This window comes from Pezoporus wallicus, unplaced genomic scaffold (assembly GCF_028554395.1).
Source record: "Pezoporus wallicus isolate ANWC-B61680 ecotype Strahan unplaced genomic scaffold, APGP_CSIRO_Pwel_v1 contig_4053, whole genome shotgun sequence".
In the NCBI taxonomy this organism is placed as follows: domain Eukaryota; kingdom Metazoa; phylum Chordata; class Aves; order Psittaciformes; family Psittacidae; genus Pezoporus; species Pezoporus wallicus.
This window is the reverse complement of record NW_026637655.1, coordinates 42100-62994: the sequence shown is the minus strand read 5'-3', so window position 1 is coordinate 62994 and position 20895 is coordinate 42100. Positions and strand designations below refer to the sequence as shown.

Here is a 20895-nt window from a genome sequence, read left to right as displayed (position 1 = left end):
TTAAATATCTCAGCTCAGCCTGCCCAGGGCACCGGACCCCTTGCAAGCCGCTGCCAAACCCCAAAAAATCTCTTTCGAGTCTGCATTGAGATGGGGAATTATCGCAGGAAGGTTTGTGGCAGCCACTCCGCGGCCTGCAGAGCCCACAGATACCTCAGATATAATTACGTATGTTATGCTGCATGCTCGTTTATTTGCTGCTCATACAATCGTGGAGCCCATGTAAAAATAACATACATGTTTTATTTTGGTTTGACAAAATGCACACAAAAGGGCAGGGTGAAAAAAAATCCCCAATAAAACCCACATACAGATGTATACAGTGCAAAAATAATTAAAATAAGTGTTACCGAACTGTACAAAGTCGGGGTGAAAAAAAAACAAAATATAGAGAGGAGAGGGAAGGGAATAATCCTTCATTATATATATTTCTATGAAAACATACAGAGAACTGTCTTTACACAGAGACCACAATCGGCTTAACATTTACAAAGGTTAACTAAAAAATATATATATATAAAAATCTATATGGCAAATATTGCCAACAGAGATTCACCGATTTAATACTGATCAACTGAGACTACTCATGTCTCGATTATTAGCAACGACAACAAAAAATGTAGAATAAATAACAGAATGAGCATGGCTGTCTCTTTTCAAAGTGCCTTTTTCTCTCTGCATAGGGTCTGAACCTGCAGTCTTTATGCAGGCAAAAAAAAAAATAAATTAATAGCTAATATTAATAGCTGCACGTTTGTTGAGGAAAAAAATAAAAAGAAAGAAAGAAAAGGATGTGTGTGTGTTTCTCCAAAGAAAGGGCTCGAAGTGAAGCGGGATCGAGGGGGTCGGGCGGGGGGACCCCGGCTGCTCCTCCCTCGGTGCAGAGCGGAGGGGCTGTGGAATGCACAGGTTTTGGGGTCGGGGCCGTCCGCCTGCCAGCCGTGCTGGTGGCACCGCTCAATGCCAAGGCCAAAACTGAATTAGTAATTATTAGTAATTGCCTTTTTTTTTTTTTTTAAAAAAAAAGAACCATCAAACCCTCATTTATCGAATCCTTAACGCAAACTCTCAGTTGGGGTGTTTCGGGGGGAGGGTTCTTTGCTTTCTTCTCAACCCAGACCCAAACGAAGAAGCAGAAGGCAGAGACCTTCTGTGACTGAGGAGCCTCGTTGGAGGGTCCAGACGATGCTCAGCTGAGGGGCAGGCTCAGCCCCGGTTCCCCGCCCACTCCCGGGGTGCCAGACTCTCCCTCCTGAGCACAGACGGTCCACAGAGACCCTCCACTTCCATCGAGAGGGTCCGGGAGAGGGGACCCGAGTCAGGCCTTGCTGTTCCCAAGAGGTGTTTTATCCACCCTGTATCACATAATGCACGGCTTGATGTCCTGGTATGTCACTTGGTGGTGGTAATAGGAGCCGCTGCCTGATGAAGGCATGGGAGAGGAGGCCATGGCGTTGAAAGAGAAGACTAATTCCTTTCTGTCACACATGCTTGGAGACTGGGAGTGATACTGCAGAATGCCTGCGGGATGGAAAGAAAAGATCGTCAGCCATCAAAATTATATCTGCCGGGGAGGTTGAAGGCAGGGACGGGGGGACGGGGGGAGAAAGCCGCCATCTGGGTTAAAAAAAAACAACAAAAAATCAAAACCCCAAAATAACCCCCAAACCCTCTGCAGCCCCTGTGTCCCAGAGTGGAATTGCTGCATTTCTGCGTTTTCACACAAATACACTGGCGCTCCTGGGGCTCTGTGGGAGCGGACAGGTGCGATGGGGAAAACCTCCTGCCTGGCCCAAGGATGCTTCGGGTAGACGGGGTCTGGGCCGGGTTGGGTTGAATTTTCCCCCCATTTTACGCCCTTGAAGGTATCAGCTGCTTTTCCCATGGCCTCCGTGGGATGCTGCAGATATGTCATAGGCCGGATGCCGGGAATGCACCTGCTGATCCAGGTACACATCCATCCACTGGGGCCGACTGTATGGACCGGGCGGAGAGACCGAGGGTGAAAAGCCAGGGGGACCAGAGCTGTTCCTGCCCTTTCTGTTGACACTTCGGGACAGAAAAACGCCCCGTAAACTCGGGGTGCTCCAGGGAGGAGCGTCCGCCCGGGGCTACTCCCCGCCGTGCCGGCACCCATAGTCAGGGCGTTAAACCGGAGCATTTCAGTTAAGGCCGTGGGCATGCCAGGAGGCTCCTCTAGCTTTATTTTTGCTCTGCTTTCCAGCAGATCCGGGTGCGCTCACTGCCGAGGAGCGGCCCGAGGCTGCATCCGGGCCTGGCCGCTCAATCCGGCCCGGCTGATGCATGTTTTCCCCCGTTTCACTTCGTGGTTTTGCCCCGCTGACGCTCCGTTTCACACCCGTTTCTGCCGAGCACTTTCCTCTCCCACAAAGGCCCGGGGTGATGTGCAGAGATTCCCAACCCTGCCCCTTCATCCGGCCACGGCTCTCAGGGCTTCCCTCTGCCTTGAGATTCTACTCCCCGAGGTGAATTTGGGACGCAGAACAAAGCGCGTCGTCCCTCCCGAGGCCTCCTCCCAGCCAAATGACCATCTTCCCCTTTCCAAGAGCCAGGGCAAATCATCCCACAGCAGCTCCATCCCGGGGGGGTGGGGTGGGGTGGTGGTGGTGTGATGCCAGACCTGGGCTGCAGGGGACGGGGGCCCCCCGATTTTTGCATGGACAGAGGGTGGACAGAGGCAATAGGCCTGGGAAACAGCCCCGAGAGGAGTGGATGGCGGGCATCCCTGTGGGGAAATGCCCCCCCTTTTTCTCCCTCCGGAGCTCCCTAGGTCCCGATGGAAGGTGAAGACCCCTCGGGCCCATCCCCGCAGCTTCCCGCCTGCTTGAGCCTGGCGGCCCCAACAGCAGAGCGGCCGCCCGGGGCAGCAGAGCCCCAGCCCGGCCGCTCCCAGCCCAGCAGCGGAGGGAAGTCTGGACGACTGCCCTGGTGCCGGTCGGAAGGGGAGGCGAGAAGTGGATCTACGCGTGGCCAGCAGCCCCCAGCTGACCCCCGCGGCGGCGGTGTCGGGTGTGTCCCACGCGTGTCCGCGCCTTACCTTGGAGCTCGGCGGTGTTGTGGCTGTTCTGGTGCAGGTAGGACTGGTCGAGGGAGTGCGTGGAAAGGCTGGAGGAGAGCGTGTTGGCCGTGTGGTTGCAGGGTGAGAGGGGCTGCTGCTTGATGTAGGATGCGCCAGTGTTCAAGGCCGCCGAGGCGGAGGGTGCCCACGCCGAGGCCGATCTAGAATAAACCGAGTGAGGCTCCATCATGCTGCCGCTGGCAGGCAGCGGGGAGGTGGGCACAGAACTCTCGTTGTGCGGGTAGTCCCCCGCCGAGGAGCCGGTGCAGCCACCCATGTAGGAGTGCCCACCGTTGGCAGGCAGATGGGGCACAGAGTGTCCCGCGAAGCCCATCACCTCCACGTTGCTGGGTAAATGTCCGTTCATCATCCCCAAACCCCCTTCGAGGGAGATGCTGTTGGGGGGGCAGGAGAGCCTGCCGGCCGAGCCCTGGAAGCCATAGCTCTCGGGGAGGTGGTTGAAGCTGAGCCCGTTCATCATGTTGTACATGGGCTTCAGTGCTTGGCATTTCCTCCTGAACCCGCGGGGTCGGCGACGAAACGAGCCCTCCTCGAACATGAACTCGCTGTCCGGGTCGATTGTCCAGTAATGGCCCTTGCCCGGGCGTCCCAATCCCTTGGGCAACTTGATGAAGCACTCGTTGAGCGAGAGGTTGTGGCGCACTGAGTTTTTCCAGCCCTGGTAGGAGCCGCGGAAGAAAGGGAAGCGGCTCTGCAAGAACTGGTAGATCTCGCTGAGGGTCAGGCGTTTCGAGGGTGAGCTCTGGATGGCCATGACGATGAGAGCAATATAGGAGTAAGGCGGTTTCTCCGGCCGCCGGATCCCCGCGTTGGTCTTCTTCCCTTGGGGACCGCCACTGACCGGGGCGCTGCCGGGCGCTCCTCCGGGTGCCGCGGAAGAGGTGTCCATGGCCGAGCTCTGCGGCTGTTTCTCGGGCACGGAGGACATGGGTCTGTAATTGCTCTGCACCGGAGGAGGAGGGGGCTGAGAGGACAGAGACTGCTGCTCTTCTGCAGTCATCTACGGCCGGGTCCACCGCTGCCAGCTCCGGCCCTCCTCTGCCAACACCCACCCTCCACCCCCCTCGCGCCCCCCCAAAAGGCCACTCTGCTGGGGGCTCGCTGCCACTCCCCCCCCCCCCCCCCTCCGGCTTCCTCCCGGCCCCCCGGCGGGGTTTCTTTCCACCGGCGACTTCACCCTTCCATGGATAAACAAATGAAAGCGACAACCTCCCGCTCCTCCTCCCACTTTATCCCTAAATCAGAACCTGACTGCAGAAGGCGGGGGAGGGGGGGGGGGGCGTGTGGAAGCGAGCTGAGCTCAGTTGCTGCGAAAGAGAAGCCGGCGGTCTCCGCCTACCCTTCGACGGGCTGGGGTCCCGGGGCCGCCGTCCCTGTCTCCCCCCCCAGCCCCGGCTCTAGGTTGGCTGGCGCTGCCGTTGCTGTGGCGAGCTGCTTCCTATCGCGGTGGTTGTTGAAGCTACCCCCGGTCCCGCCGCTTGCCTTTTACTTTATCTCTTCTAGAGGCGTTTGCCGCTCCTTGATAGACGTAAGAGCGGGGAGCAGCGCGAAACATCCGCTGGCGGCGCAGGGCGGTTGAGGCGCTGCCCGGCCGCAGACTCCGCGCAGAGAGGAGCTTCACCTACTTGAAACCCGCTCTTCGTGCGCTTTTAAGCTCGGCGGGCCAGGGCAGGATGTTTATACTGCGTAATGTAAACACGGGCTCGGGGTTGTTTTAATAAAAAAAAAAAAAGTCGAAAACTCCTGCTGCCTCTCGAAATGCACTTTTCTGCCTCTGCCGCCTGGCCGGGGATGGGAGCGGGCTTCGGGCCCCTCGCTTCCTTCTAGGCTGCCTTAGGATGAGGCTGGGGTGGGCTTTTTTTGTTTTTTTTTGGGGGGGGGCGTTATACAAATCTGTGCTGAAATGTCGCAGTTGGACGTCAGGAGCCTGATGCTCAGCTCTGGCGGATGCCACGGCCACACACGCTGGGTGGGGGGAAGGACAATAGGAAAACAGGAGGGCAGAGAGCCCCTTTTCCTCCCCCAACCCCCCAAAAAGCTCAACACGCCCTACACCCGTTTGAGCATCGTCCCATCTGGAGAGCTGTCACTTAAGGTAAGTCAAGTTGCTTAAACCTTTGTCACTTTCTTGCGGATCGCGCGTGGAAATCTGCACTCCGGGGGGTGGGGTGGGTGGGTAGCAGGGCAGAAGCCTAGGCTGCTGGCTGGGAGCGGAGCAGATGTGCTGGCTGCCGCAGCCTGCTCCCTTTCAGGATTAGGGAAAGGAAGAGAAAGGAAGTAGGGTAAAAAAAAAAAAAAAATTATACACACACATCCCCCCCTTGTCTGTTGCAGGCCGCAGCACTGCAGGTCCGTCCCGCTGCCTCCCCTGCAGAGAGAGGAGGGGGAACCCTCCCCAAGGTCCCCGTCTTCCACATTAGCTTTCAAAGCTTTCAATGTTCATTTAACACCTTTTAAAAGAAAGATAGATACCGATCGGGTTGAAAAACTCCCTCCACGTTATTCGCGGGCAGTTGTGAGCAGCCTCCGGGGTGCCTGTCACATCAGGGGCTTCCCCCATCGTCTGCCTCCTCCCCGCAAATTAAATAAATCCTCTTGAAGACTGAAGAAAGCGCCAGCCCTCCCGTTCCCGGGGCAATGGGGGGGGGAGGGCTTTGAGGACAGGGACAAGCAGGAGACAGCCCCGGGAAAACCAGGTACCCGGGGAGGAGATACGGGCAGTTATTTCTGGAGCTTCCCCCTTAAGGCGGAAGAGGAGGACTGGCGGCTCCGGCTGTCCGGGTAAAACAGTTTTTTCGGGAAGCGATCACCTTCCCCGGGTGTTAAAGCCCTGGGGCGGCTGGTCCAGAATAAACCCTCCTCTTCTCGCTGTACTTCTTTTTATTTTAGCGGGGGGAGCACATCTCTGGCCCTGAGCTTTGGTCTGCATCAAATGCTCCTCCCCGGGCCGCCAAAAGGGTGTTTTTCTTTGCCTTACATACCTCTGTGACTGAATCTCCCCAGCCTGCCTCCAAAACACCCGGAGATGGAGCTCGAAACACAACACAAAGAGTTCATGTAAAATACACGTTGAAAACCGAAAAAAAAAACCAAGCCAACCAACTAACCAAACAACAACAACAAAAAAAAACAAACAGGAAAACACCCCCCAAAAAAACCCACCAAAACAAAAAACCTCAGCCCAGACCAACAAAACACCCTCTCCGAGGAAATCAGAAGGTTCCCCTTCAAAGCAAATCAGTCCCTGCAGGATTGCCCTCTCCGTCCCTCGCACTATCTTTTCTGAGTGCAAAGATTTGGTTTCTGATTATTATAGCTAGGGAACGTGAAAAATGCAAATATACCTCTCCGGGTTTGATAGGCCTCGCCGTGGGAATAGCAGAAACCTTGGAGAATTTTAAACTGAGCCCGTGAACTGGGGAGAATTTTGCAGAGGAAAAGCCGAGCCGGGCGGTTGTCCGATGGACGAGGGGATCATGGTGGCGGTGAGCGGGACCCGCCTGTTTGCTGGTGTGTTGGGTGCTTGAACCGGCTCCGCCGATGGGGAGATGCAAGGAAGGGAGAGAAGAAAACTAAAAGATTATCTAGAGCAATTAGCCCTGCTAATCTCCGCACGGTTTGGAGCCAGTTTTGCCGGCTCGACCCGGCGTATTCCCTGCGCCCACCCCCGGCGCTTCCCAACCGTATCCTTCCCAAACCAGCTTCCCTTCCCTCCCCCTCCCCGAAACTCGGCAGTGTTTTGTGTAAAAATAGAAAAATCCTAGCTTTCTTCCTTTTCCTGTGCCGAAGGTACTTTTACTACCTAATTGCTTAAGTAAAGTCAACTTTGCAAAGTAGACTGAGTGTAACCCGAGTATGGAAACGTATATAGGTGGTATTGTTATAGGCGGGCTGAGTGCTGCTCCGAGAGGGGCCGGAGTATTCCTGCGAGCCCGGACCACACAGGACGAGGGGAGTGACCGCCTCATGTCCCCCTCTCCACTGTCCCTGCTTTGCATTTATACCACCCGCAGGAGCCCCCCTCCCCTTCTTCCCCAGCACGGTCTCTTTTCCCTTGACTGGATTTTGCGTTTCGTTGTTTGGGTTTTTTTCTTCTTTGTTGTTTTTTGGGATTTTTTTTCCTTCAGTCGCGGCCATCCCCGTGGCCTCTGGCCCAAATCCGCGGCAAATCGATCTCTAAATCGAGAGAGAGGGGGTGCGTTCAAGTGAGGGGCTCAAGGCCGGAGAGAGGAGATGTGAACGGACCGAGGGAGAGGTGGTAGTTAGAGGGCACACACGCCCGCCCCCTCTACCATTTTTTTGGGGTTCTACCACACGGCAACGCCTTGCCCCACGCATGTGCCCGGTGGCACACAGGCTCTTTCCCGGGACTGCGCTGGACCTGGCGGAGGTTTTGGGGAAGAAGCCTAAAGCGGGAGCGAAGATAAGCTGCCGAAGCGCCTGGGGAGGCTGCGGGGAGGTGCGGGCTGTCTGTCAGCAGCCGTGCCTCGGGCAGAAGTTCAGCCTTTCCCCCCACTTTGTCTCCGTCCCCCCCCCCCCATTTTCCGTTACGTCCTTCGATGAAATATTGCAGCACAGGAATTTACAGCCTTCTTCAGTGCAGGATTTTTTAGGAATTTTCTGGCAGGACCCGGTCCCTGTGATACAAATCGGTTCCAGCGATAATAAGCCCCGAGCTCTACCACTTAGACACAATCGCTTCCCACAGAGATCTTCAAAATATCTCCGGGTATTTATATCCCTGCTCAGGGACGGATAGCTAGAACATTTTCCCGGGAGGGATGCTTTTTGACTGGCGAGGACCTGGGTACCGAGAGAAACAGTGGGGCTGAGTAGGGGCAGAGTGATGCTCCCGGCCACCCCTCAGAGAAGGAGTTTGCCCTTAAAGGCAGCCCGAATTGTTAATTGAGGTATAAATCCAGATGTAAATCTAGATTGGCATTGCGGAGCCATCCATGCTTTCTCGGGCAAGTTTTCTTCCATCTAGTGATGGGCTGGGAATGCCCCCAAATTCTAAGCAGGACCCTCAAGGGACTGTCCCCTTTTCCCAGCGCCTTGGCAGAGCACTGTGGCATGCAAATAGAATAAGTAGCCGTTTCCAGCTTTGCTAGCCCCAAACTCCGGCGGGTTAGCGGTAAAATGGGGACAGCGGTGCCGGAAAACATTTCTAGCCACTGGCCGGGCCGAGGAGGGTGAGGGGCTTTCCCGGGGCTCAGCCTTATTTAGCTTTTTTTGTTGTTTTCTTCCCAACTCTAAACCAAAACCTCGTCGAAATCGCACCGATGAGCAGGTGCTAGCGCAGGGGGGGAATTTTAGCGTCAAGCAGGAGAGGGCCGCCGGTATCACATAAAATCCGTTTGCACGGAGAGGTGAGAGAAGACAAAAAGGAATAGCCCACACCAAGGATTAGCAGGTTATTTTCTTCCACGTGTACTAAAAGCCACGGGGACGGTATACTGTCGAGCTAAATAATAACCAAGTCGTCGGCTTCTTCTACTCTTAAATATCGCGAAGAGATGCAGAGGGGTGCCCTGGTGCCCTGGGCTGGAGGTGCGGGCAGCGAGGTCTCCAAGAGAGGGATCGGGGGACCCATACGGTCTCCTCAGCTGTGCAGAGCCCCGGGTCGGTTCCTGGTGCTGCGGGAGTGGGTGGGCTCCGCGGAGGGAGAAACGACCTTCCCGGGACCACCGAGGCAGAAGCACCACTAAGAGGGAAGAGGGGGTGCCAGCACCCGAGCCCTCCCCAGGGCAGGAGTCTCCGGGGTCTCCAGCATCGGCGTCCCCAGAACCCACTACCTGCCGAAAGGGGAGAAGGGACTGCGGAGGTAGAGCCATCCACGCAGGACGCGGCGGTCCCCCGTAGGGAAGGATGCGGCAAGAACAGCGCCTGCCAGCGAAGGATGCTGAGGGCAAGGCTCCACCAGGAGAGCCGTGACAGCTACCGGCCGGGAGGCACCGACTTGCCCGGGTACTTAACCGGGAGAGGGCAGCCCCTCGGCGTGCGGGAAGGTTCCCGCTGCAGCAGAGGGGATTTGTCCCTCTGGTCTCTGCCCACAGGGCTCCTATGCCCCGGGACCGGCCGGAGGGGAAAGGGAAAGAAATTGGTAAAAATAAACCCAACCCTAAACCCCAAAACCCCCCAAATACAAAACCCACTAAAAAACCCTCCACCAAAGCTGCGCAGAACTCACTAAAAACCTAGAAATAGTTTTGCTTTTCCCGTTTTCAGAACCGCTCACTGAATTACAAAACTCCCCAGCACAGCATCCTCAGCTCCGCTCCCATAATCTCTCTTCAATTCTAGTGCTTAAAATATAGCATTTTGCATCTAAACCCCTTAAAATCAGGGAATGAGGGAATTTCTGCCCGGCCCCAAAGCACTGGAAGCGAATCCCTTTCTCCAGCAGATTTTGCGGGATACCTGCGCTGAAAGATGTTGCCTGGGGGGTTAGGTTGCAGCATCATCATTTTTCTTACAGGATTATCCGTTTCCCGTTGGAAATGATCGAATTTGAATGACTCGCTCAAAGCACCGCGGGGTCGAGGGCTTTCCTCCCCGTAGCGGTGTCCCGCACCCAAGCGGGGCTGAAGCGGCCGCCGCGGAGCCCCTGCAGAGACCGGGGCAGAGGCACGGGCTGTACCGTTGAGGCACGGTGCTGAGCCCTTACACCGTATCGAAAATCTGTCTGCACAGGCATCGGGGAGGTAATGGGTCCGACTCACAGCGGGGTTCCGACCCTCCCGACTGAGGTTAAACGGCCGCGATTGAACCAAATATCGGGCATTGGGAAATCTGTGCTGGCAGAGCAGGAAAGGGAATTTTCAATCCATCGGGAAGATAGTTTGGAGCAGAGCTGGAGTGGAGCCTGGGTCTGGTTTGCCCCACAGCCCCAGGAGGGGAAAACAGAAATGCCTCCAAATACTGAACTAGATAAATGTGTATGGAGAGAGCCTGTCCTGGATGGAAGAGGAGGAGAGAGGAGTGTGCAGAAGAAAGATAGAACGACATACAGAAAGCCAAAAAGCCAAGAAAACCAGAAAGCAAGAAAGAAAGAAAGGGAGGGAGGGAGAAAAAAAAAAAGATAAAAAGAACGATAACTAGAAAGAAAGAGAGAATATGGAAAAGTGAAACAAAGAGAAAGAAGAGGGGTAAAGAAAATAAAGAGAGTGAGAACGAGAGAAAGGCTGAAAGAAAAAAATGGAGAAACGGGGAATCAGAGAGGCAAAACGTGGGAAAGAAAAAAACACAGAAATAAAGAGAAAGCGAAAAGTAGAAAGAGAAAAATAGGAAGAGATAAAGGTGGACATATGGAAAGAAATGAAAAGTGAGACAGAAAAATACGAAGAAAGGAAGGGAGAAAGGGAGAAAGATTCAAAGACAGAAAAAAGAGAAAAGGGAAGGGAGAAAGAAAGATTCAAAGACAGAAAAAAAGAGAAAAAGAAAAAGAAAGAAAGAAAGAAAATGGAAGAAAGAGAAAATAGAAGAAAAAAAGAAATTGGAAGAAAATGGAAGAAAAAGAAAAAAGAAAAAAGAGAACAAGACAAAGATAAAAGAGCAAAAGAATAGAAAAAAAGAAAGAAAAGACATGAAAACAGAAAAGGGGAGAATGAGAGAAAAAGCACGAAAGCAAAAAAACAAACGAAAACAAAAAAAAACCCCAACCAAATATTAAAAAGGCAAATAAGCAAATACGAAAATGGAAAAATTAATTTCCCACAAAACCAGAGCTAAGACACAGGCGATATGATTTTCCCTGGCAGGCCGGGGTGAGCTGGGGGGGATGGGCAGCCCCATCCCGCTCCTCTGGCCGGGTCCTGCACTCCCGATCCGGAGAGACCCCCGGGCTGGGGAGTAGGGAGCAGGCGCTGCCTTCCCGGCTTCCCTGACCCCATCTTTTCCCGGGGAGGGGAACTGGCGAGGTGTGACCGGCTCTGCACCGCCGGGACAGCTCAGTGAGAGCTGAGGTTTAACCCAAATTTTCTCGTGGGTTTCCCACGAAACTCCTGTCCTGCTCCATGCACGTTAATCTCGGCTTAATACCCGCGCCCGAAGCGGCGCGACCGGCTCCACTTTTACTTCAACCAGCTTGGTAGGTGGCCGTGTACATTTTTTTGTTGAAGTAGTGTTTATGTTAATGAAAAAGGCTGAGATTACAAACAGACTGAATGCCCGGGATGTTGCTGCCGGATTGGTCTAAACTGTGCACTTTAAACCTAATCAGTTTTGGGGAGAAAATACGATTTAAAAGAAGGAAAACGAAATCACTATTTTTAGCAGAAAGACATTTAGGATCTTTGGGGAGCCCGGTGCTGCCTCTGCCCTCTGGTTTGGGGCTGCGTTTCAGTGTAGTGGGCAGGGATGGAGGAGGGTTGCAGTGCAAAGCATCTCCAAGAATGAGCCATAAAAAACAATGAAAACGAGCCCTGGGCTCCCAGAGGAGGGAAGGGGAGGGGATTTTGCTCACCTCCTTCGAGTCCCTCCCGACCCCGCAGAGGGGTTCCCGGTGGCAAAGGGGACCATGTTCCCCAAAATCTTGGCTGCGCGGAGGAATCACAGGCACGGTGGGGATGGGTTATGCTCAGTATCTATCCTTGTGGCCAGAGCTCGTCAAAACCTGAAATTTGCTCCAAACCCCCCATAATTCACTCATTTAGGATGGTAAATATATATACATATATATAATTCCAGTTCTTTTAAATGCTAACTGAGCAGGAATCAATTAATCAATTTACATAAAAATATAGATTTTTTTTTTTTTTGAGGGGGGGAGCAGCAATCATCATCCTGTTACTTACAGATTTCAGAGTCTGACTTTAGGGCCAGTCTCCTGGTTTGCTTAACAAAAAACCCTCTTTCTAAAATTATTCCTGCCCCCCAATTGTTTCTATCCCCATCTGCATTTTCATGCTTGAACCGTTGATAGTTAATCATATTTTTACAGACTTTACAGACTTTTTCCCCCCTCACTCAATAATTTCCCAGCATGGAGGGATCCACTTTGGGTCCCGGTGAGCAGGTTCCTCCCTGCCAGGAGCTCTGCGAGCACATGTGAGTGCAGCATTTGGCATCTCTTTTTTCAACACTTTCTTTTTGTGGGCAAAAGCTCTCGTCAGAAGAGCCTCTCCAGCAGAGTCAGGCAGACCTGAAAGATTTGTACGTTCAGATGTTTTACTACTGTTATGATTCCTCATTGACTAAAGCACAAAGAAAATTGGAGTGTAAACAAGTCACCATTGGAAGGGGATGCCAACAAAATTTGGGTCGAGTGAAACTTTAGAAGGGAAGGGATTCAAGAAAACAAGAGAAAAAAGGGAAAACTGAGAAAACCCTAGGCAAAGTTTTCCCTGTGCAATGGCTGTGCTGCACTAGAGCTGCAGCAGGGATTTCCCCCCTGGGTTGGGAGGCAGAAGAGTGCTCTGAAAACATCTTTTTTTTTTCCTTAAAAAAATCTTTAGGGGGTCAAAACGTCTCCCCGGGGAAATGGGAGATTCCCAGCGTGGGTCTTAGTGTGACCGCAGAGGTTTTTCTTTGTTCTCACCTCACACCTGGGATTAGCCTTTATTCCATGATGCTTTATTTTTCTCTTCTATCCTTTCTTTTTTTTTTTTCTTATTTTTTTTGGGGGGGGGGGTAGGAGGAGAGAGAAACCTGTTTTTTCCTAGTGACATTAAGTGATGCTGTAGGAGGTATTGTTGGGGAAAAAAATAAAAACCCCAATATACAAAACAAACCTGGCAGAGCAAATGGTTTTGGAGAGAATGCCACCAAAATAAGCCTGTGCTGTTAGGACCAGGTAGGCCCTCTGGAGGTGCTGGGGGTAGAGGCAGCAGGGTGGGGGGTCCTGGGGTCCTCCAAAAATTCAGCCCCTTACTGATGTCTGCTCTGTAGTTGGAACTGCCCTAGTGCCAGTCACTGTGGGCAGCCCTTTCGTGGGGACCAGCTAAAGGATAGGCACAAAGGGCTATCCCTGCCCTTACATACACACATGTGCTCACACACATGTACACACACTCACAGAAACCCTCCTCCTTTAACCCCCACATCTGACCGCGCTGTTCGCTTAGAAGCACTAATGATGCCACAGACCAGCTATGTGGTGTGAGGCAAAAGCAGATGAAAGTGATGCCATATTAATGTCAGCTCACAGCTTGAGCCAACGCAGCCTTGATTGCTCATTAATCTTCCAATTTGTCTGTCAGCACTTGGCTAATCCCTAAATAGCTTCCCAACAGGTGCTTTATACTTCTGCTACATCCCTGCTCCCTGGCACCCTCCTCCTTGGGAGCCCTGCTCTCCCTCCTCAGTGTCCCTGGCTTTCTTCTGTCCATCTGGGACCAGCTCTTTTTCCCTGGGAGGGCTGGAGGGGAGAGAGGTGACTTTACTGATATTGTTTAGTCTGCCCAAAGAGGGGTTGGAACCCAGGACAGCTTCCCAAAAGGAAATGATGATCGGGGTGGGGGGAAAGAGGAGATGTTGGAGGAACTGAGGGGTGGCAGAGAGGAATTACCTGGGGGTGAGCAAACCCTCTGCATGGGCTTAGACTGGCATCACAATTAGAAAACACATTTAGGCACCCTCTGCCTTAGTTATTGTGTAATAGTAAGCCATGTTGCTTTTATTTGTCATGGATTTGATGGGTTTATTGAGAGGGGAGAGAACTGAAAGTTCTGAACTGAAGCTGCAGTGGAACAGCCATGTTATACCCTAAGCAGTTTTATCCTGCAGTTAAGCTGAGGGCTGATTATTCCCTTTACTATGTTACCAGAAAATGCACTGTCTTATTATAGTGTATATTTAGCCATAAATCAACAGCCTGTATGGAGTAGAAGACTAAAATGATTGTGTTGCAAGGCTTAATCTTCCTAATGTCATTATTTAGCACAGTAGTCTTAATCACAAAACACAGATTTTGTGTTTAAGACTATTAACTGCTAAACCCAATTAACCACTAAACCCTATTAACTGCTAAAGCAGAGTCCAGGCTGCTTTTCTCTTTCTGCATGAAGAGAAAAATGCTTTATTTCTGTTTGGCAACTCTTCTGTGTTAAACGGTTCATGCACATGGATTACAAGCCCTGTGCATTGCAGTGGTCTCCTCCTGCAGTTTGCCTGGGAGATGCTCTGCTCTGGAGGAAAGAGCTGCCAAACCCAGCTTCGGTGCAGCAGGCTCCTGTTTTACATCCAAACTTGGCTTGGGCTATTTCCTACCCTGTGCTCAGCACAGAAGGAAGGAAAAGCTTTCAGGAGCATCTTCAACCGTTTCTCCTAGTGCCTGGTCCAAAGCGGTCTGAGTCACCAAAGGAAGTGCATCCACTAACTGAGCTCAGGGCTGTTTCACTCCATCCTGACCTGGATTTATTATCAGGAAACAGATAGATTTTCTTTTTTTCCTTTCTCCCCAAGCCATTTATTTCATCCAATAAGACCATCCATTACAGTGCGCTAGAACCGACCTATGATCCAGGGACATTCTTAGATACACAGCATGTCAGGAAACAGCTAGCAGCCCTGTGTGATGCAAATATTTGGATGACTAAGAGGTAGGAAAGATTGTCCAAATGTTTGCTAAAGGCTGTTGATAGCCTAAGGATTTATAACTGGTGTATAATGTCTGCCCCCACACAGCTCCTCTAGCAGGTGCATCCAATTTCAACATGACACATGGTATGTGTGTGCTCTGGGAAAGAGGATACAGGAGAAAACCTTTTCCCAGCTCTGTTAAGCTGCTTACTGGTTTGGAGCCCATGGAGCAGAAAGATGGGAGCCCAGGATCCACTCCAATGATGCATGCCCCTGATAGCAATTCAAGCCATTGTTGACATTTAAAACCAAAACACAAGCATCGAACATGTATAGTTAGAATTTCCTAAGTGAAACTAATGTTCTGAATTATTCAGGCCCATCAAAATATTCCTTGTCACACTCTTCGGTGCTTTGGTGGAGGAAATTCATGACATTGTTCTAGTTATTGTTCTTGGCATTTCACTTCCTGATTTTCACTGCCAGGATTTGATCTCTTCTGCCTTGCATTAAGCCATAATTGCTGCTACAGACATATCAGAAGTGCCAACAGATAAGTCTTAACCACTTCTGGTGTTTAGATAGCTACAGCTTTCCACTGCAGACACCACTGGTAATGCTCCATATCTACTGCCAGGGAGCCTCTACCTCTGCCCTTCCAACCAAAAGAGTAGCATGCATCCAATATACACCAGGCTGACCTACTACAGCTGGAAATAGTCAAGAGAAGATTTAATACCTTATCCAAATCCAGCTCTGGTGCATTGATACCTCACCCTGCAGCCTACTGTCCTGATGCAACTGCCTTAACAGGCATCTGAATGATTCAGAGAGACCTCAGAGGGCTTCAGCCCAACCTTCTTCTTAAAGCAGGTCCATCACGACCCACAGACTGGGTCAGTCATGGCTTTCTTTATCTGAGCCTTGAAAACCTCCAAGGACAGAGTCTAACAACCATGGATATTGATAGTCTAGGTATCAGAGGAGCTGTCAGTGTACTTGTGACCATGCAACCAGGTTGTCAAGCTCTGCTATCAAAGCAACAGCCACTTTAGCTGTGTTTCTGCTACCATATTATTGAGAAACAGTATCCTATGAAATGGGAGAAAGCAGCAGAGTTGAGTCACGCAAGTCATAGAATCATAGAATCATAGAATAGGGTTGGAAAGGACCTCAAGATCATCTAGTTCCAACCCCCCTACCATGGGCAGGGACACCTCTCACTAAACCATGACAACCAAGGCTCTGTCTAACCTGGCCTTAAACACTGCCAGGGATGGAGCATTCACAACCTCCCTGGGCAACCCATTCCAGTGCCTCACTACCCTAACAGGAAAGAATTTCCTCCTTATATCCAAACTTCCCCTGTTTAAGGTTTTAACCCGTTACCCCTTGTCCTGTCACTATAGTCTCTAATGAAGAGTCTGTCCCCAGCATCCCTATAGGCCCCCTTCAGATACTGGAAGGCTGCTATGAGGTCTCCACGCAGCCTTCTCTTCTCCAGGCTGAACAGCTCCAACTTTCTCAGTGTGTCTTCATACAGGAGGTGCTCCAGTCCCCTGATCATCCTCGTGGCCTCCTCTGGACTTGTTCCAACAGTTCCATGTCCTTTTTATGCTGAGGACACCAGAACTGTACACAGTACTCCAAGTGAGGTCTCACGAGAGCAGAGTAGAGGGGCAGGATCACCTCCTTCGACCTGCTGGTCATGCTCCTTTTGATGCTGCCCAGGATACCGTTGGCTTTCTGGGCTGCAAGTGCACACTTCCCGCTCGTGTTTATTTTCTCAGTGACCAGCACCCCCAAGTCCTTCTCCTTGGGCTGCTCTGAATCTCTTCTCTGCCCAACCTGTAGCTGTGCCTGGGATTGCTCCGACCCAGGTGTAGGACCTTGCACTTGGCATGGTTAAACTCCATGAGGTTGGCATCAGCCCACCTCACAAGCTGTCAAGGTCCCTCTGGATGGCATTCTTTCCCTCCAGGGTATCAACCGAACCACACAGCTTGGTGTCATCAGCAAACTTGCTGAGGGTGCACTCAATCCCAGTGTCCATGTCAGTGACCAAGATGTTGAACAAGACCGGTCCCAACATCGATCCCTGAGGGACACCACTCGTTACTGGTCTCCAGCCGGACATTGAGCCATTGACCACAACTCTTTGTGTGCGGCCAGCCAGCCAGTTCTTTATCCACTGAGTGGTCCACCTATCAAACTGATGTCTCTCCAATTTAGAGACAAGGATGTCGTGTGGGACAGTGTTGAATGCTTTACACAAGTCCAGGTAGCTGACATCAACTGCTCTACCCCTGTCCATCAGTTCTGTAGCCCCATCATAGAAGGCCAGCAAATTGGTCAGGCAGGATTTCCCCTTAGTGAAGCCATGCTGGTTGTCCCCAAGCACCTTGTTGTCTTTCATGTGCCTTAGCATGCCTTCCAGGCGAATCTGCTCCAAGATTTTGCCAGGCACAGAGGTGAGACTGACTGGTCTGTAATTCCCCAGGTCATCCTTTTTCCCCTTCTTGAAAACGGGGGTTATATTTCCCTTTTTCCAGTAGTTGGGAACTTCATCTGACTGCCATGATTTTTCAAATATGATGGACAGTGTCTTAGCAACTTCATTCACCAGCTCCTTCAGGACCCATGGTTTGATTTCATCAGGTCCCATGGACTTGTTTATGTTCAGGTTTATAAGATGGTCTCGAACCAGATCCTCTCCTACAGTGGGCCTAGGGTTTTCATTCTCACAGTCCCTGTGTCTGCCTTCCAAGACTTGGGTGGTGCGGTCAGAGCCTTTGCCAGTGAAGACCGAGGCAAAGAAGTCATTCAGAACCTCAGCCTTCTCCAAATCCTGTGTAGCTAGTTCTCCCGACAGCTTCGGGAGGGGGCCTTCGTTGTCCCTAGTTTGTTTTTTATTCGCTATGTACCTATAGAAACCCTTTTTGTTATCCTTAACATCCCTAGCCAAGTTTAATTCTATCTGGGCTTTAGCTTTCCTAGCCTGGTCCCTAGCTTCCTGGACAACACCCCTGTATTCTTCCCAGGCCACCTGTCCTTGCTTCTACCTTTCATAAGCCTCTTTTTTCCTTTGAATTTTTCTAAGCAGCTCCTTATCCATCCAATCAGGTTTCCTGGCCCTCCTGCTGCACTTCCTTCTGGTTGGGATGCAACACTTCTGAGCTTGTAGCAGGTGATCCTTGAATATCAACCAAGAGTCTTGGGCCCCCCTTCCCTCTAGGGCTATATCTCATGGAACCTTACTAAGCAGGTTCCTGAAGAGGCTAAAGTCTGCTCTTTTGAAGTCCAGGGCAGTGAGCTTGCTGCACGCTCTTCTCACTGTCCTGAGGATCTCAAATTTGACCATCTCGTGATTGCTGCATCCAAAGCTGCCCTGGAGCATCACATTTTTAACGAGCCCTTCCCTGTTGGTGAGCAGGAGGTCAAGCATGGCACCTCTCCTTGTTGTCTCCTCTATTACTTGCAGAAGGAAGTTGTCTTTCACACAATCGAGGAACCTCCTGGATTGCTTGTGCCGGGCTGTACCGTCGTTCCAACAGATGTCAGGGTGGTTGAAGTCACCCATGAGAAGAAGGGCCTGCGAGTGTGAGGCTTTTCCTATCTGTCTACAGAGTGCTTCATCTGCAGGTTCTCCTTGATCAGGCGGTCTGTAACAGTTTTGACTATACTGGGAACATGAACACATGCATTTAGCATGTTGCAGATAACCAGACAATGTGCTTTTAGTAATGAATAGCAATTGTATCTGCTGCAGAAAAGCTTTTAATTCATTACAGCTCCAGACTAGTAGAGTTTACTGATGGCTCAGATGGGGAATACAATGGCACTTTTGTTTTCCAAGGGAAGATTTCTTAGTTGCATGGTGTTGCATAAACTGTATGTTTTCTATCATTGTGCTTGTAGCAAGCGTGGTTAAAGCCCTTCCCAAATCTTTGCTCGCGAAGCCAAGCCATCATCATCATCTGATTCATTTCAATGAGCTACCCTAGATAGGGCTAAGACCATTTGTCATCCTGTGCTGAAGCAGCAAAACAAACTGTTGCAGGCTGTGTACCAGATTATTAGTATTACCTCTTTTAGTTTGTTTAAAATACTAAGAGAACTTGGTATTCTTCTAGGGGGAAGAAATTGCATAATAAAACATATGGGGGAAAAAAAAGAAGTGCATGCTCAAATTCCGAAGTCATCTGTTGTTCTTGATGAAGTTTTTTTATACATTAAAATAATTCAGTCCTGAGTTTGATGTCACATTCTCAGTGTGACCTTAGATGTGGAGTCATATCTCTAATCTGGACTTCTCTCTCCTTGAATGTATTTATTTTGCAACAGTTAACTACCAGTGCTGGAAATGTGTTTCCAGGGTAAGGATCTTGAGCCATCAGCTGGCTCCAAGCCAGAAGGATGTAAGGAAGAACCAGTTGTATCTGGTAAAGTGTCTGGTTGGTTGCTCCAAGTTCTCACTGGGGCTGGTGACATCTGGACTGGGCGATCCAGGGACCAGCACTGCAGGTGTAGAGAGAACAGAGGTAAAGCATTAACTGCAACATTGCTTTTACCTCAAGAGTGACTGTTCCTGCAAATGCATGTGCTGCCTATCTTGTGGTTATACTGTGCACAGTCCCTAGCTTTCTTGACGGTCATGCCACCTATGCTTATGCCTCAATATCTTCATCTTTTCTTAGTTGTGAGCCTTGGAATTATATTTTCACTCCAGTGGGGATGTGTTATGAGGCTGGAAAAGTCTTCCTTCAGGTCTCCCTCCATGGAGACCACCCCATCTGCATATCAGTGTTGCTGACTCCCCCCTTTCCCCAGACCCATGGCTGGCTCAGTGTGTGCAGCACAGTGGGAATGTGAGGGATTAGGCGAAGAAAATGGCAGGCTGGGCTGGTGGGGACATACACACCATCCTCCACCAAACCAGCCAAAGAAATTACCCCTGGAGAGAGAATTCAGACTCTGTCAGTGTTACCTTTCCATACTGCTGGGCCTCTGGGTTGGGAACTCATACCCTCGTTGTGTGCCAGCTGTTTTGTGGATGGGCTATGACTTTTCAAATACTGTAGAATTTTGAGATTACAATAAATGGCAAAAAGATTGGATATAAGGCATTCCAGCCCAGAACTGCAATCCTAAAACCTTGGTTTACCTGTTGTTTGAACCTAGAAGCAACCACATTTCATGGGGGCAATTGCATGCTCAAATCTCTCTGGCAAGAGAGAACCTGCTGCTGACCCATTGAGCATGTATTCTCTAGGATCTGTGATAGATCAAGTTTAGGAGAGAAAGGCCACCAACACCTGCTCTCAGAGAAGGTGTTGAGGGATGGAGACCACAGTTATGTTTTAGCATTCACTGATCTCTTCCCAGCTGGCCTAAAGGAGCTGCACTCGGAGTTGCTGGCTTTAGGTTGGTGTAGGCTCACCTTGGTGGGGGAGATAAACATGTTTTTGAAGCCCTGACCCTCCCCAAGACCTGAAATTTAAGCATCTCACATGGGTTCTTCTTACTTGCAAGTGCAGCTGCTCTTTGTCTCACCTTTGCTGCTGAAGTCCAACCAGGAGAAGGTTGCAAAACTAGTAGGGTTTGGCCCAGGATGGACCAAAGCAGAAATAAATGAGCTCAGTCCCTGGTACTTTGCAGTGCATTTGGTCTTGGAGTCTGTGAGCAATGGCTTGTGGTCCAGACTGAGACAAGGGGGAGCACAAATTTACAAAATGAAATATATAAACCTTTAAAATCAGTTTTAAGTAATGTTAAGTTTGACGGCTTTGTAACAGTAGCAATGGAAAATTACTGAGGTGCATGGTACACAGAAAAAAGTAGACTACAGCTAAAGAACATACTGAGAATTCTTTTACAAGATAAATTGTTATAATTGACATAGATTTAAGAAAAACAGTCTAGAAGAACAGGACACAGGGATAAGGAGTATCTGGGAATGGCAGGTGTCCAGGATGGGCTGCAGTTAAACTAACTGATAAGTAGGAGGACAGGAGGATTATTATGTCTGTGGTGCTAACAAACCAATTAAGCTGGTATAAGCATCTACTGGGTGTGCTCCAAAGGCGGCCAGAAGTGGTGAAGATTGTTGGAAGAAGTAAACGACCCTCAGAGACCACCACCACAATTCTGTACGCATGCGGGGAACTTTCTGGAAAATGATGTAATCCATATGTAGCCTCATGAATATGTATGTATACCCAGGGACTATATAAGGACGGCTTGTGTAGCAATAGGGGGACACATGTTAGGAGGAG

The 20895-nt window shown here is 50.6% G+C and overlaps 1 protein-coding gene across 1 annotated transcript; it reads right to left on the bottom strand.

Moving 5' to 3' along the window:
* Positions 1-1360: 1360 nt before the first annotated feature.
* On the bottom strand, positions 1361-4100 carry LOC130597900 (forkhead box protein F1-like). The gene is made up of 2 exons (XM_057406824.1): positions 3059-4100; positions 1361-1521 (listed from the first exon to the last, which is right to left on the bottom strand). Exons 1-2 carry the CDS (start codon positions 4098-4100, stop codon positions 1361-1363), a joined length of 1203 nt encoding a protein of 400 aa, XP_057262807.1.
* Between the last annotated feature and the right edge of the window lie 16795 nt (positions 4101-20895).